This window comes from Bos indicus x Bos taurus, chromosome 28 (genome assembly GCF_003369695.1).
Source record: "Bos indicus x Bos taurus breed Angus x Brahman F1 hybrid chromosome 28, Bos_hybrid_MaternalHap_v2.0, whole genome shotgun sequence".
Lineage (NCBI taxonomy): Eukaryota > Metazoa > Chordata > Mammalia > Artiodactyla > Bovidae > Bos > Bos indicus x Bos taurus.
In genome coordinates this window covers 39,130,213-39,145,080 of record NC_040103.1, presented here as the reverse complement: position 1 = coordinate 39,145,080, position 14,868 = coordinate 39,130,213, and the positions used below count along the sequence as shown (strand labels likewise).

At 40.9% G+C, this 14,868-nt stretch overlaps 1 protein-coding gene across 3 annotated transcripts; it reads right to left on the bottom strand.

Moving 5' to 3' along the window:
* Positions 1–14,064, bottom strand: GHITM (growth hormone inducible transmembrane protein). 3 transcript variants are annotated; one of them, XM_027530379.1, is made up of 9 exons: positions 13,951–14,064; positions 12,265–12,429; positions 11,181–11,280; positions 9,579–9,690; positions 9,039–9,180; positions 5,787–5,895; positions 4,142–4,330; positions 3,533–3,704; positions 1–1,363 (listed from the first exon to the last, which is right to left on the bottom strand). In XM_027530379.1, exons 2-9 carry the CDS (start codon positions 12,391–12,393, stop codon positions 1,279–1,281), a joined length of 1,038 nt encoding a protein of 345 aa, XP_027386180.1. In that variant the 5' UTR covers positions 12,394–12,429; positions 13,951–14,064; the 3' UTR covers positions 1–1,278. The 3 variants fall into 3 exon arrangements, with proteins under 3 accessions (XP_027386180.1, XP_027386181.1, XP_027386182.1); XM_027530380.1 differs by having other exon boundaries at positions 9–1,363; positions 13,801–14,043; XM_027530381.1 differs by lacking the exon at positions 13,951–14,064 and adding an exon at positions 13,593–13,736 and having other exon boundaries at positions 517–1,363.
* Between the last annotated feature and the right edge of the window lie 804 nt (positions 14,065–14,868).

The window sequence follows — 14,868 nt, the reverse complement described above, 5'->3', positions numbered from 1 at the left end:
TCACCATCTGACTAGACCCTTTATTATTCAGAAATGAACATCCTGAAGTGAGGTGGTTAGAATAGTTTTTTTCTGGATTACTGTAATAAATATTTGTCGATACACCATCTCAATAATCATACACTTTTTTCATTCTTAAGAGCTTCCAGAAATAACTCTTCTGTATCAAAAAACTTACAAAGGGCACAAGATAACAGTCTATGCGGAAGGAAAATCCTGGTGGGGGAAACTCTAATGAAGTGTTTTCTCCAATACATTTTTGATCAATACAGTTCAGGAAAAAAGCCTCACTTTGCCTTCCTTTTTGAATGCAAGAAATCAGATTAAAGGGAAAAACTTTCATAATCTCAAGTATAAATCATGAACAGGTTTTTCTGATAAAAGCTTTAAAGCTTGAAGAAATGAGAAAGACAAGCATGCATTTCTTTAAGCATCTCAATAAATTTGCAAAATTTTTCAGCAATTATGCACATATTGTTTCTATACTTAAAAATGCAATAAGATTCATGCTTTGAGTATTTTTTCCTGAGTGTTTTAAGGATACTTTGTTTCAGGTGATTCAAAAGTAAGACTTACAACATACACGTTATATAACAGGAATTCGCCATGTGGTTAGCATTTTGAACTCTGCTAACAGCGTGAGACAGCAGGCAGTCAAGCATGACCCCATCTGTACTGTAAGGAGCGCCTGGAGAACCCTCGATGTCTTTGTCACCTGCTCAGTGTGTCTGGCGGCTCTGCGGAGATGCAGCCATGCCTCGTCTGCTCATGTGCGGACTCCCTGGCTTGCCGCCGCCATCGCCTCAGTGCTGAGCATTCAAAGAAACACTGCAGGTGCCCTTTTGCTTCTCTCTGGTCCCTTCACCAAATCCTTTCATCACTTATGACATTACTTGTTAATATTCCACATTCCAAAAAGGAAACTGCAGGTACACAAGTTTGTGAACTTTCACTAAACCAAATAAATTTTAAAACAGATAAAACACTCAAATTCCTGAAAAACAAACCTTGGTTTTCACAATAATTTGAACATTGTAGAATTACTGAGACATAAGAATTGAAAATGCATGTGCTATCTGGAAGAGAACTACTGAATTTATTCTCCAGGAGAAAAACAGACCTGAAGCATCACATTACTGGAACGTTTGAAACACGATGACAAGTTCTTATCTTCTAAACTTCAACGAAAGCTGCTTGTACAAACTATTTAATGAATATCTGCCCCTATTAAACAAGCCAGATATCTGATGTATTGAGGATATCAGAAGCTGAGTCACTTCACTTCTTCCTGTTGCCTCCAGTTGCTAGAATAGTGGCAACACGCATAAATATGTTTAATGTATCCATGTAGATTCCCAGCATCCTAGAAAAGAAATTATGTCCATTAAATATGATGTAGTTCTTGTAACGATGACAAAAACTATTCCTTAATGAAGGAGAGAAAGAGCAATACTGATTATGTGTCCTGCTGCTGCTAAGTCACTTCAGTCGTGTCCGACTCTGTGTGACCCCACAGACGGCAGCCCACCAGGCTCCCCCGTCCCTGGGATTCTCCAGGCAAGAACACTGGAGTGGGTTGCCATTTCCTTTTCCAATGCATGGAAGTGAAAAGTGAAAGTGAAGTCGCTTAGTCGTGTCCAACTCTTAGCGACCCCATGGACTGCAGCCTACCATGCTCCTCTGTCCATGGGATTTTCCAGGCAAGAGTACTGGAGTGGGGTGCCATTGCCTTCTCCAGAGATTATGTGTCCTAGGTATATGAAATGGAAATTTTAAAAAAGATGTCAACTAAAGAAATCCTGGGCTTCCCTGGTGGCTCAACGGTAAAGAATCTGTCTGCTAATGCAGGAGATGCGGGTTCGATCCTTGGGTCTGGAAGATTCCCTAGAGAAGGAAATGGCAATCCATTCCAGTGTTCTTGCCTGGGATATCCCAGGGAGAGAGGAGCCTGGCAGGCTATAGTTGGTGGGGCTGCAAAAGAGTCGGGACACTACTTAGGGACTAAACAACAAAAAAGGAAGTCCCAGACTAGCAAACTGTCAAGATTTTCTTTTGGCAGATTAATCTTTGTTTAAGGGCAGTTTTTAAAAAATCTTTATATTCTCTGGTACTCTGAGTACAGTTATTTTGTTAAAAAAAAAAAGAAAGGGTGATAGACAATGAACTCATCAAAACAAGACCAAAGAGACACCTTACAAAAATGTGTCAGACACAAGCCTGGCGTTTTAAAGTGTACTTCCTCATTGCCTCCCTGCGTCACCTCCAAAGAAACCTGCTACAAATCTGTAAGCATTATAGGAACACTTAAAAAAAATCATTATATTAAGTTTTAAATAAAGAAAAATAAGTTACTTTTAGAAATGTCACAGACCCTGTGAAACTCATGGAAATTACTTACTTTGGTGGAGACACCAAGGAAACGAAACAGCATCATTATACAACACTTAACATCAGCGTGTAAGCTGAATATTTCCAAAATGGAATTTTCAATTTTTAATAAAAAATTTAAAATTGAAGTGTTCTCAATTTTTAATAAAACTGGCTTTTCTATAAAAAATTAAGTCAATCATGCACACTCGCCAAAAACAACACTTGACTAATATATCTTTTCTTCACTTTTAAAGTCTGTTAAATATAAACTACAAAAATAATTTACCGACAAGAGTTTTATAAGGCTAACTAACAAAAGTAGGTACAATACTCTGAATGAACTGAATACACACCTAATTATCACACTTAGTTGCCATACAATCAAATGTTCCATGTACATATAGCTTACTAAGGACAGAGACCAGACCAAATGTTAATAGTAATAAAATACTAAAATTCAACAAAGTCATTGTTGGAGGCTGAACTCAAAAGATATGTTCAAGTCCTAATCTGTGTTATCCGTGAATGTGACCTTATTTTCGGGTCTTTGTGAATGTAATTAAGATGTGAATTAAGAAGAGGTAGGACTGGAGAAGGGTGAACCTTAGTCCAATATGGCATCATCATCAGAGACATAATACTCTGGGCAAGACTGACGGCAGGAGAAGGGGACGACAGAGGATGAGATGGCTGGATGGCATCACTGACTCAATGGACATGAGTTTGAGCAAGTTCTGGGAGCTGGTGGTGGACAGGGAAGCCTGGCGTGCTGCCGTCCACGGGGCTGCAAAGAGTTGGACACGACTGAATGACTGAACTGAACTGATGAGAGACAGAGATACAGGGAGAATATCACATGAACACAGGAGCAGAGGTCAGAGGGACAGAAGCTAAGGAATGCCAAGGATGGCTGGTCACGACAAGAAGCTAGGAGAGGCATGGACCAGATGCTCCTCTGGAACCCTCAGAACGCACCAGCCCTGATGATACCCTGGTGTCACACTTCTGGGCTCTGAAACAGAATAAACTTCTGTTGTTGTGAATCACCCAGTTTACATAATTGTTACAGCAGCCCTTGGAAACTAAGAGTCATAAAACAAAATAGGCCAAACCAACACAAACGTCCTTATGCAACGAAGAAAAGACATTCAAGGCTACTTACGAATTGATGGGATCGTATTTCTGAACTCCATACATTGGTACTACTTCTGCACGCTTGATTACTTTCTGTGTATCATATAGAAGAAACATGCTGAAAAGAACTAATCCACCATAAACCGCCACTGAGTACAGAGTGGCACCAGCCACAGTGGTAGGTGGAAGAAACATCGATCCTGAAATCAAAATGGGAAAAAAATTGTTTGAAAGGATTTTTCTGTAACTGGGATTTGTAATCAACATTACTCACAAAACTTTTTGTTTGGTATACTGCACAGGTAAGGAAACATTTGAGTAAGCGCACTAATTTTAAATACATTTAGTTCAAAAGCCATTGTACTCATTCCTGCAATGGGTCGTCTGCCCACATAATAGGAAGGTTCCTGCATCAGAGCAATTTTCACATTCTCCAGACCAACTTTCTCATTTTAGATGTATTTAGTTAAACCAGTAATAATGGTCTGCCATTATGCCAAATGAGTAAATCCAGTCAAACTGGCATATATCTTTAAATCAACTTGAATGACACTGACTACATTCTCTCCATTAGAATACCAGGGTATGCTAGATGATTTCAGGACCAAGAACCAAGCGTCAAAGCATAGCGGCTTACCTAGTGAGGACACAAAGACGACACCGAGGCCCACACCCAGGGGGGCCCCCATGTTCAGAAACTTCTCACTGGGCGCACACATGGCCACGGTGGAGAGACCTCCCACGATGCCAGCCGTGTACCACGCAGCTCTGAGGAGAAGAGGCCCCCCTAGGATCGTCAGAGGAGCCACCACAGCACCCATTACACCTGGAGAAAGAGCAAGTGGGCACTTAAGCATTTACTACATAACCATCAAAAGGAAAATGCTTCTAACTAACCTGCCTTTTCAACAAATTAGAGCTTACTGTTAAACAATAGGACTACAAAGTTTTCTCCTTATTTAGCTAACAGTAGCCACAAAACTCCTAAGCTAAAACTTGTACCTATCCAAATTCTAAATCACAACAGTAACACCATTTCTAGCCAAATAATCAATACTCACAAGTATAAACAGTAGTCTAGATTTTTAGTAGCTGTCAAATTCAATGTAGCTCACTATTTGGGTCTGAGTCTACCAAGTCTTCATAATAACACTCACATTTGGAAGAAATGAGATGAAGAAAAGGCTTAAAATAACTTTTTTTAAAAAGCAGCAAATGCATATTATGTTATAATTTTCTTCTTAAAAGCAGGATACTGGTATTAAAAGAAACACTGGGATCACTGCCCTCCCATCCACTAAAGTTCCGTCTTGTAAAGCTCCATGGAAAATACCTATGGTTGAATTACCTAAGACCTAATGGGACAGAGACCTGAAAGCCAAGGTTGGGAAGTCACGCTGTCTCATATACACCCAAAGACAGCACATGAATATAAATGATGTATTTCACACTGGAAATTCATCATATTGGGTGTCCAAAGCCTAATTTCCATGTACTAACCCCTGTTAAAAACATTTCAGTCTCTCTCCCTGGAAGTTTCATGGAAACGCTTATAGAATTTGTCTTATTTTGTGGCAGGGAACATGCATCTAAGAAGCGTTTTGGTTCTGTACCTGGCTGGCTCTTTGCTCAACCCAGAGGCAGATACTTGCCATGGAAAATACTTTATGTAAATAAGCATGTGCCATTCCATAATTAAGGAGACTATTACAAGTACCTCAAAGAATACTAAAACTGTTCCAGAATACCAGGGTTGGACAGCCTCTGCCTTGCCTACAGTAACTTTGTGTCAAGATCTATCTAAATATCGATCCAGCTAATGGTGTCACATTAGCTGTACTTCTGTACAGATCTTTTTGATTGTTTTCTTCCCTATATTCTACTGCAAAAACCTCTGCTCTTATTTTTACCTCCTCTGTCCCTGGTGGAGACCTTTAGTTTTTTATTTTCTGAAAGATACACAGTAAGAACAATTCTCAAGTGATGTGTACCAGACCTGAAATCTTTGTGGTATTAGACAAAATACATAAAAAGAAACCTCTGCCTTACCTAGACTATTACCAGAGAATAGTGTACCACTGGGACCGTCCATGGTCTCAGTATCAGAAACATTAACTTGCCAGAATGGAGCTCTGGCAATAATACAACCAGGAATAAGTGCAGGATAAGTGTTTAGTAGACCAGAGGCTTAATTAAACTGTGTGTGTATCATTTACGACTGTGAAGAGCCACCCAAAAAGGTAGTATTTAAGACTGTTTAACAACAATTTTAAACAACATACCAGAATGTAGTAACCAAGCAAGGTGCTTTGGGCCTGGACTCTGCTCGTATGATATTGACTGTACCAGCATTCCAGCTCCAATCATGGCTGCAAAGGTTGCACCAATGGTCTGAAAGACATGTATTACTAAGAAAAATGGATCCTCACACAACAACAAAGTAGAACCCACAAGTTCCAAGTTCAGTTAGTCCTTCCAATAGACTATGCTTAAAAAGATGAAGAATAAACAGAATCCTTTATTTTTCTAGCACATTAAAAGGCCTTGTGCTTACTTCAGTTTGATCAAATTAGCAAGAGTGCCCCCTACTGTCATACATAAGGTATTGCACACAACTTTAAGTAAATGAGTTTTTATTCTGGGCTTCCCTGGTGGTCCAGTGGTTAGGAATCCACCCTGCAATGCTAGGGGACACCTATTTATCCCTGGTCCGGGAGTGTCCCACATTCCACGAAGTAACTAGGCCTGTGCACCACAACTGCTGGGCCTGACAGAGTCCAGGAGCCACAACTACGAGCCCACACACCTAGAGCCTGTGCTCCGCAACAAGAGAAGCCACAGCAATGAGGTCACGCACCACAATGGAGAGAGGGCCCCACATGCCGCAGCTAGAGAGCCCACGTGCAGCAACAAGGACCCACCACAGTCAAACAAATAAATGTAAAAATAAATCTTTAAAAAAGTTTATTCTTGCTAGACAGAGGTGTAACAAAACCACTTTAAAAATCCCAGAACAATTATTTTAGATTATATTTATTTTGGCATAGCACTAACATTAAAAACAATTAGTGATGATATACCGATTAGAACATATATGGCACACTGCCTTAAACTTTATTCTCTAAATGAAAACTTGAAAAATAGGAGCACATGAAAAGATGAGAAATAAGAGTCTTCGCTTCTAACCTCCCAGTTTTTGGCTGAATTGGCCCTCATCCCTCTTCTTTGTCTATGTTAGATTTCCATTGTTATACATTTATATATTCTGTGTGCACAAAAAAGAAATGTTTGTAATGCAAGAAAGATGATGATCTTCAGGAAATTTAAGGCAGAAACTGCATACTTGCAGCCCTTTGGCAAGATTAGGCAGCAGACATTTTGTTTGGCCAACTATTCAAACAAACAAACAGAAGTGAATTCATTTAGTTGGGAAGGCTTTCTCTGCTGGCTCAGACGGTAAAGCATCTGCCTACAACGCGGGAGACCTGGGTTAGATCCCTGGGTCAGGAAGATCCCCTGGAGAAGGAAATGGCAACCCACTCCAGTATTCATGCCTGGAAAATCCCATGGACCGAGGAGCCTGGTGGGCTACAGTCCATGGGGTAGCTGAGTCAGACACGACTGAGCGACTTCACTTCACTTCTCTAGGTGCCAATAATCCCGTGTAACATACCAGGCCTGCCTCATTCATCTGCCTTATCTGCCTGAACCAAGGACATCTGAATGGTCAACCCCTGTGGTAAAGTCCAGGTAAGTGTAACAGCTGTTTCTGCTGAGAATGGGAAAGCCTTCACTCCTAATACAGACCAGCACACTGGATTCTACTCCAACATCTTCCAACGGAGAAACAATTACTAAAAGCTACTTCATGGATCTCTGCATTTTCAGGATATTTAACACAATTGTGTATTTTTCTTTTAAAATCCGTCATGACCCAGGTCCGTTTTTTGCCTTTTACCTTCCCATACTGTACACTTCAGCTACACTGAACTGGTATACTGCAAATACATCCCAGTTTCCTGCCTCTTTAATTCTGTTTATTGTGCCAAAAAATACCTGTCTTCCTATCTGGCTGACGTATTCAAGGATTCCTTCCTTGAGAAAGTTTTCTTAGTAGATACCATGGCTGTTATAAGCACTGTCAGATGTCTCTACTCTGTTTCAAAAGCAGAAACTTTGTGCTTGGTACTTTGACAGCATGCGTATGCCTGTCACCTTCCAAAGGCTTCTTCATCTCTGTAGCACCTGTCTGGCTTTCTAAACTATTTTACTTAAGCAGCCCTAACAGCAGGTGAGACTAATCTTATGCCTACAGGCACCTGAGAATATGGTTCAAGCACAAAACTTCCTTTAAGTCTTGTATTTTAGGGGTTAAAGTCTTTTGTGTATTTTAATCTTTCATGTTTGCTTTATTATAAAAGCACTGCTTTGAACTGTTTACCTCATTAAAACTGGCATACCTGATGAGAATGCAACAAGCTGATTGTGTGCCTTCGATAACCTCGAGGCTAGGAGACCCTTACACCCATCTGAGAAGCAAGACCCTAATACTCAAGCGTCCAAATGGCTAGATAACTGCACATGGGTCTCCTTTTGGAAAGTACAGTATAGTGGAAATATTACAGATTTGGAAGTCATGGGGATCTGGGTTGCCAAGAGAAAAATGGAAAGAATCAGTGGGCAGTTGCCATGAGAAGTCTGTAAGTGTATTAGATAAACTTTCCCATCTCCCCTTCCTTTCCAGTCTCACACTACTGCTCTGGTTTGTGCTCTTACCATCCCTTGTTTCAGACCTCGAAGAGACACAGCTGGTACACTTGCTTCTCGTCTCTTCCACATCAGCTCTTAAAGCTCAAATACATATCATACTTTTGCTGTTTCAGTATCTGCAATGGCCTCTGTTAGGCACTCTGCTCAGCTTGGCAATCAAACACACCCTAATTGTGTCTTCTTTATACTCCAGACCTCAAACACTCAAAGTTCACTTGAATGGGATTATAAAGTCACTTGGAGTGACTACCTTCTCTCCTCTTTCCAAACTATTTTATACAACTGGACTGCTCTGTCCTCTGAACCGAAACTCTCATTGAATATAAAGCCTTATATAGGTTCAAGGAGAATTCAGAGTAACAGCAGCAGTATTATTCTACTCTTAGAGTAGCTTGGGTTTTTGTGACAGCTATTTTCCTTGATCTCTAAGATGGATTTTCATCTGCCTTATTTTTTAGTGAACTTCTAGAAAACAGAGCTGTGTTAAATCTGCTACTAGGTAAGTAGGATGTTCCCTGTAAGTTTAAGTTCCAACACCTTTACTAAAGCTACTAAAATACATATTCAACATGGAATAATACCTGACTTGCCTAAGAATGTATATCCTACTTTGTTTCAGCTGCACCCACAATTCATATATTACCTGAACAAAAACATATTTAATATAGTAAGGTATTCTTTCCACTTAATACCCCTCCTCCAATAGTTTTCATCTAATCTTTTGCTATTTAGTGGCAAAGGAAAACAAAAACAAGCCGACTTACTATCCAAGAGCCTCTCATCATGAAGTTCATGAGAGCAGGAGTTCTGCTCACTGCCACAGCAGACAAAGCTGTTAAGCCAATACTTCCTGCTAAGTACATGTAAGTGGAATGAATTCTATCCTTCACATACTGAGGCCAAATTCTGTAAGAAACACAACATGGTTAATTTACAGGATTATGAATGTGAATCTTGGTTGAATCATTTACTGGCTGGGAGACCTGGATAATTGCTCCAAATTTTATCCCATTATCTAGGAGATAATGATGTGTATGTTGGAGTTATGATAAAAAGTACCAAAATGCATAGAAGCACTTGGCATACATACAAAACAACACATTTTCTCCTAGCTTAAACACATATGACTATGGTAAAGATTTCTATTTACTTTGAATAAATAGGTGCAAAGGAAATAGATTGTTTTTATTCATGTATATCTGCACACAGTTAGAACACTGGACATAAAAGATTCCAAAAGCGGCAAAAGATGAGAAGAAACCTGGAAGCTTTAAGGCTAACTTGTCTGGGAACAATTTACTTACACAGCTTTTTCAATAGCTCCGATCTCATTAGACATTCCCAATCCATAGTAGCACAAAGCTCCAAGACCAACTGCAGCCCCTCCAGCAATAAACCATCTTCCCATCTGATCAACTGCAGAACACAGGAGGAGATGCACAGTAATTGTTGTCTTGACTAACATGATCAGACTTAATTAATCTGTAATTTCACTCTAACAAAATTTGAGGACACAGTGTTATCTGCAGATGTAGGGGTACTTCTGTGATACACACTATTTTATTCATAAGAGATGTACATCCTCATGGCACTCTTAGAAAGTAAAGATGAGCACATTTTCAGTCAAACGTTATACAGTGCTATTAACAAAGATGATCAGGAACAAAAGAACCAAAGGAAAATGTCGTTAGTGTTCACGCAGCTGAATCAAGGGAGAGGCTGCTCTTGTTTTCACGAGTGCTGAGAAAGAAACAATTATCAACTCTTAACTGCATGGAGATATTGACAAAGAGCCTCTTACTCCCTTTAGTCAAAGTCTGTTCACTAACAATGTTACTATGGACTGAGATGACTCATATAATTTGGTTTCTAGGGCCAACTGACCAATAGAAATGCCCTGAGGAACGCCACGTAGGGCTCTCTCCCATTTGTATACAGATGGTCCCCAACTTAAGATTTTTCAACTTTACAAAGATGCAAAAACAATATGCATTCAAGTAGAAACTGCACTTTAAATTTTTAATGTGAGTCTTTTCCTGGGTTAATAGTTCCCTGTGATGCAGGGCCGTGACAGGAAGCCACAGTGCCCAGCCAGCCAGCTGACTGTGCGGGCAAACCACCCACACACTTATAACCATTCTGTGCTCATTCAACAAGTTTTTCACCTTCAGGATTCAACAAATAACAGGGAAGAGTCAACACTTTATAAAACAGTTTTGCCCAACTTTAGGCAAATGTTATATATTCTCAACACATTTAAGGTAGGCTAGGCTGAGCTATGTATGATATTCTCAAGGTTAGGTATATTAAGTGTATCCTGAACTTATCCTCAACTTATGATGGGTTTATCAGGATGTAACCCCATTTTAAGTCAGGGAAGATAGGTATTAACCTTTTGCAAGGGTGTTAAGTAGAGTTCTTTGACTTTGGGTAGATGACCAATCAAGATTCTGAGGTTGCAAAGCTGAAAGTCAAGCTGTGAACTAAGCTGACTTCATTAAGGTATTGCTTCCTGAGAGGCCCTAAATGGGCCCTTCTTGAACAACCAGGTTTTTATTAACACCTATGTTTTGGTGATTTACTCTTGGCCTGAAACATATACAAATATTGTCTGAGTAAGAGTCTACACAACTTCAAATGAACTTCATTAACAGAGTGTAACTTTCAGATTATAGCATAATAACTAATAATCCTTAAAAAAAAAAAAAGGTGAAAGTACAATTTTTTTCTGGAAGAAATCTGACTGGGAACCACTGAGCCCAGAGCCAAGTAGCAATCTTTCCAGGGTCATCAGATCCCTGAGGATGACTGCCCTTCTCACAAGATGCACATACACACAAGTTTGCACACATTTTAAGGAGGTTGTTCAGGGGCCTCTTAAGAGTTTACTAAAGGTTGCCACCTACTTTTAAATATTTTTTCCACCGATGGTTCCAAAGCTGCCTCCTTGAGTTCTTGGGTTGTTTTTCCACGTCGAATCCCAATTCTTGTCTTGGTAGCATATTCCTGACATAAATGAAAACAAAGACACATACCACCCATATAAAAGAATGTTAACAATAAAACAGAGGGTGGATCTCGACACTCTAGATAACTCTGTAAAAAGTAGCTTGATACTTTCTATGTGTGTAACTTCACTATGAAGGTTAGCTAATCTTTAAAAAATTAAATTAGACCCTACCTGTACTCTAGCTTTGAAGTGACTCACTAATTCATTACAATATAACTTCTGAGTTCAAGTTTCAGAATTACTTATTTCATAAACTATAAATTTTATTTATACCTCTAGACTTATCATTTTAAACACTAACTTTTAAAAGATATGCATTCAATAAGCATTAACTACAGTTCTCTTCTGGGAAATGGGCTCAATTTTTCCCTCAACACAAAGCCAAAGGGAGAGAGGACTTCTACCTGTATTTCAGCTTTTTCAACAGTGAAACAGTTAATTTTAAGAAGAAAAAAGTTGTCCCTCTTAGCTTCTGTACATTTCCATCTACCTCACATTTAAAAATTTATACTCCTAATCTGAATGCTAGAGCAGAAATCTAGTATAAAAGGAACGGGTTTCTCTTTAACCTGACAGATTTTATTTTACCACTCTCTAAGCAAGAGCTGAAATGACATGGTTAGCAATTGGTCAGCCAGTAATATTCCCAGGGTCTTAAGCTTTTGACAATAGGATCCACGATTTCTTTGTTGAACCATACAGCTCTCAATCCTTCACAAATTACTCTAAATTCTCTGAATGAGAAACTCCAAGAGCTGTAAGTAAAGGACAAGTTATAGGGGTTCTTTTTCATATGCGATAAGGACGGAACAGAATGCTAAGAAGCCAATAGGGAGACAGTGCTGATTTGGGGCTTTTTCAGGGTTGTTTCAGTTAATCACTAATGATAGAGTCGGGAGCTTCATGCTTTGTCCAAAAAAAAAAAAAAAAAGGCCCAGGAGCATAGAGACAGACAGACAATACAAAAACATTATCTTTACCCTGCTGGGTGTTAAAAGCCGTTGATTCTTTGTGATGGAATTCTTCACAGCGGGGGAGGCCTTGGTGAAAGCTGGGTGGAAAACCCTAGAAGGCAGTGCTCGGAGACACACAAGTCTTGCGGCCAGCATGGTGGTGCACCAGGTTTACCAAGCAGATCTGAAACGCTAGAAACAGACAAAAAATAACCCATTAACCAACTGAAGGAAGGACGTAGAAGAGATAAAAGCCAGTCACTTCCTAGTGGAAAAGATCAAGAGATGTTTTAAAATGATAATAAATACTCTGCTTGTTTCTTGTTAGTTCAAGAAACCCATCTCACAAAAAGTTTGAGATAGATCACCAAAATGGGCTTAAATCTCAACAGGAACAGTAACAAAAGAAATAACTTGTTTGAGTTATGTGGCTAACAGAGAATTAAAAGGGTGTGTGATGGATTTTATAAACGTGGTTTTGGCTGAAGATTTATACCAGTATTCAGCGGGAAATTATAAAAGAGAGCTAATAACAACTTTGAGCAGAGGAAAAATGTCATCCAAACAAGAAATGATTAACTTTTCAAGGTCATATTACTTTTTAAGGCTATACAAACCATCCGTGGAAACCAAACGTGCCAAGTGTTGTTGTTTAGTTGGTTAAGTCCAAGGGACTCTTTTCAACCCCATGGACTGCAGCATGCCAGGCTCCTCTGTCCTGGATTTCCCAGGCAAGAATACTGGAGTAGGCCGCCATATCTTTCTCCAGAGGATCTTCCCCACCCAGAGACTGAGCCTGAGGTTCCTGCATTGGTAGGCAGATATTTCATCACTGAGCCACCTGGGAAGCCCATGCCAAGTATTACTTCCCTTGGAAACAAAACATAAAAATATTCAAGGTACTAAAACCACCTGGGATATATCTTAAAAATGTAGATTTCTAGGTCTAACTCCTGTTCTAATGATTTAACCCCTAGAAGACAGCTAAGAATCCTTGCTTTTAAATATATAAATATATTTCCAGATCTGTCACGGGATCTGCGAGGTGCACAACTCTGACAAATATCCTTTGGGAAAACACCATGTCATTCTAGCACTTTCACGCCATTACATCATCTCAGGCTAAAGCTGCTATGCCTCTCAGTCCTCAACACACCTACGGAGGCACGCCAGTTCAGCGGCCTCCAAGATGGCAATTCTGCTTCTACCGTAAGAAAAAAGTGGCCTCGGGCACAGGTTTGTTCTCTGAAACTCAGGTGCCTTAGCTACAGAATGGGTAATGTTACCGAGCCCTTACGCTTCCGTGCACATTCATGAGCTCCGGCGCTTGGTCATCAAAGAAAGTTCACCCTTACCACAACACTCGGATGAGAGCCGGGCAGCAAAACTCGCACCACTCTACAACACAGCAGACTCGGGATCCCCTTATCTACTAGGGCGGCGGCTGGGCCGCCCGGCCGCGAAGATGAATCAGCACCTCGCTGCCCAAGAAGAGGGCAGAGAGGACGAGCCCCTGCCCGCCTATCCCAGGTCCCGCAGCAGCCACCCCCTCCACAGGGTCACCTGCAGGAGAAAACTGACGGGCCGCCAGGCCGTGACGCAGTCTGCAGCGCCGCAGCTTCCGACCTTCCCCACACGTCGGCAGCGGCCCCAGAGGGCCGACAGTCAGTAGTGCAGAGTACCGCGGTACCTGTAGGCCCGGGGGAGCCGTACCTCAGTCCCTGGACACCTCAAGCGCGCAGTTCCCCTTCCGGGCCGGTGAAACTCAAGCACCCAAACCTCCCGCTCCCTCCGCCCACCTCTTACTGACGGTGCGCGCAGTCTCTTTAGCTCACGGCGTGACGCAGCATCCGGAGAAGCTGCAAACCCTACGACGGACAGCCAATCATGAGCGGAGCCCTAACGGAAGGGTGGGCATAGTAGGGAGGAGGGCTTCCGGGTTAGGGGGCGGGGCCAGTGGAGCACTGTTGAGGGCGTCACAGACAACGTCCATTGTCGGTGTGGGCAGGGAAGGCGTTTAAGCCGTCTTTGCCGAGGACCGCGGAACGTTCTTTCGTTCTTGTCTTAACGGCAGGAATTACAGAAATTATGATCTGATCTGATCTGATTTTAAAATTGAAAGAGGATAGTATGAGAATATTATTCTTTCGCCGCGTTTCTTTCCCCTTGTTGCGTTTTTGCGCCTTCTCAAGAACGTATTGCGACATAGTGTGCCAAATTGGGTTCAAACCGGAACCAACCGGTGTCTTGGGTACGAGGTGAAATGTGCAAAAGGGTGTGAGTTACACAAGGTCGGAGAGCGGACAGGCAGATTTTTAGAAGTTTATTTCATTGTTTTGTGACATACCCACGACATATGTTCAAGGTTCAGCGAATACTTGAATAATAGGTTGGTACAACAGGCTCTGCCTCTTATGCAGGGTTGTTCTGAGAACTGCTCCTATTCAGATAATTTGTAAATTGAAAAACCTTTTTTTTGGTTACGCGAGGAAGACTTTTTTCTCCTAGCCTGTTTACTCATTAAATATTTACTGAGGCTAACTTTGTACCAAGCTCTGTACTAGGGATACATACAAATAAAAGATAACATTGTACCGTTGTTTTGGCAAAACAAAGGTACTATGGCGTTTA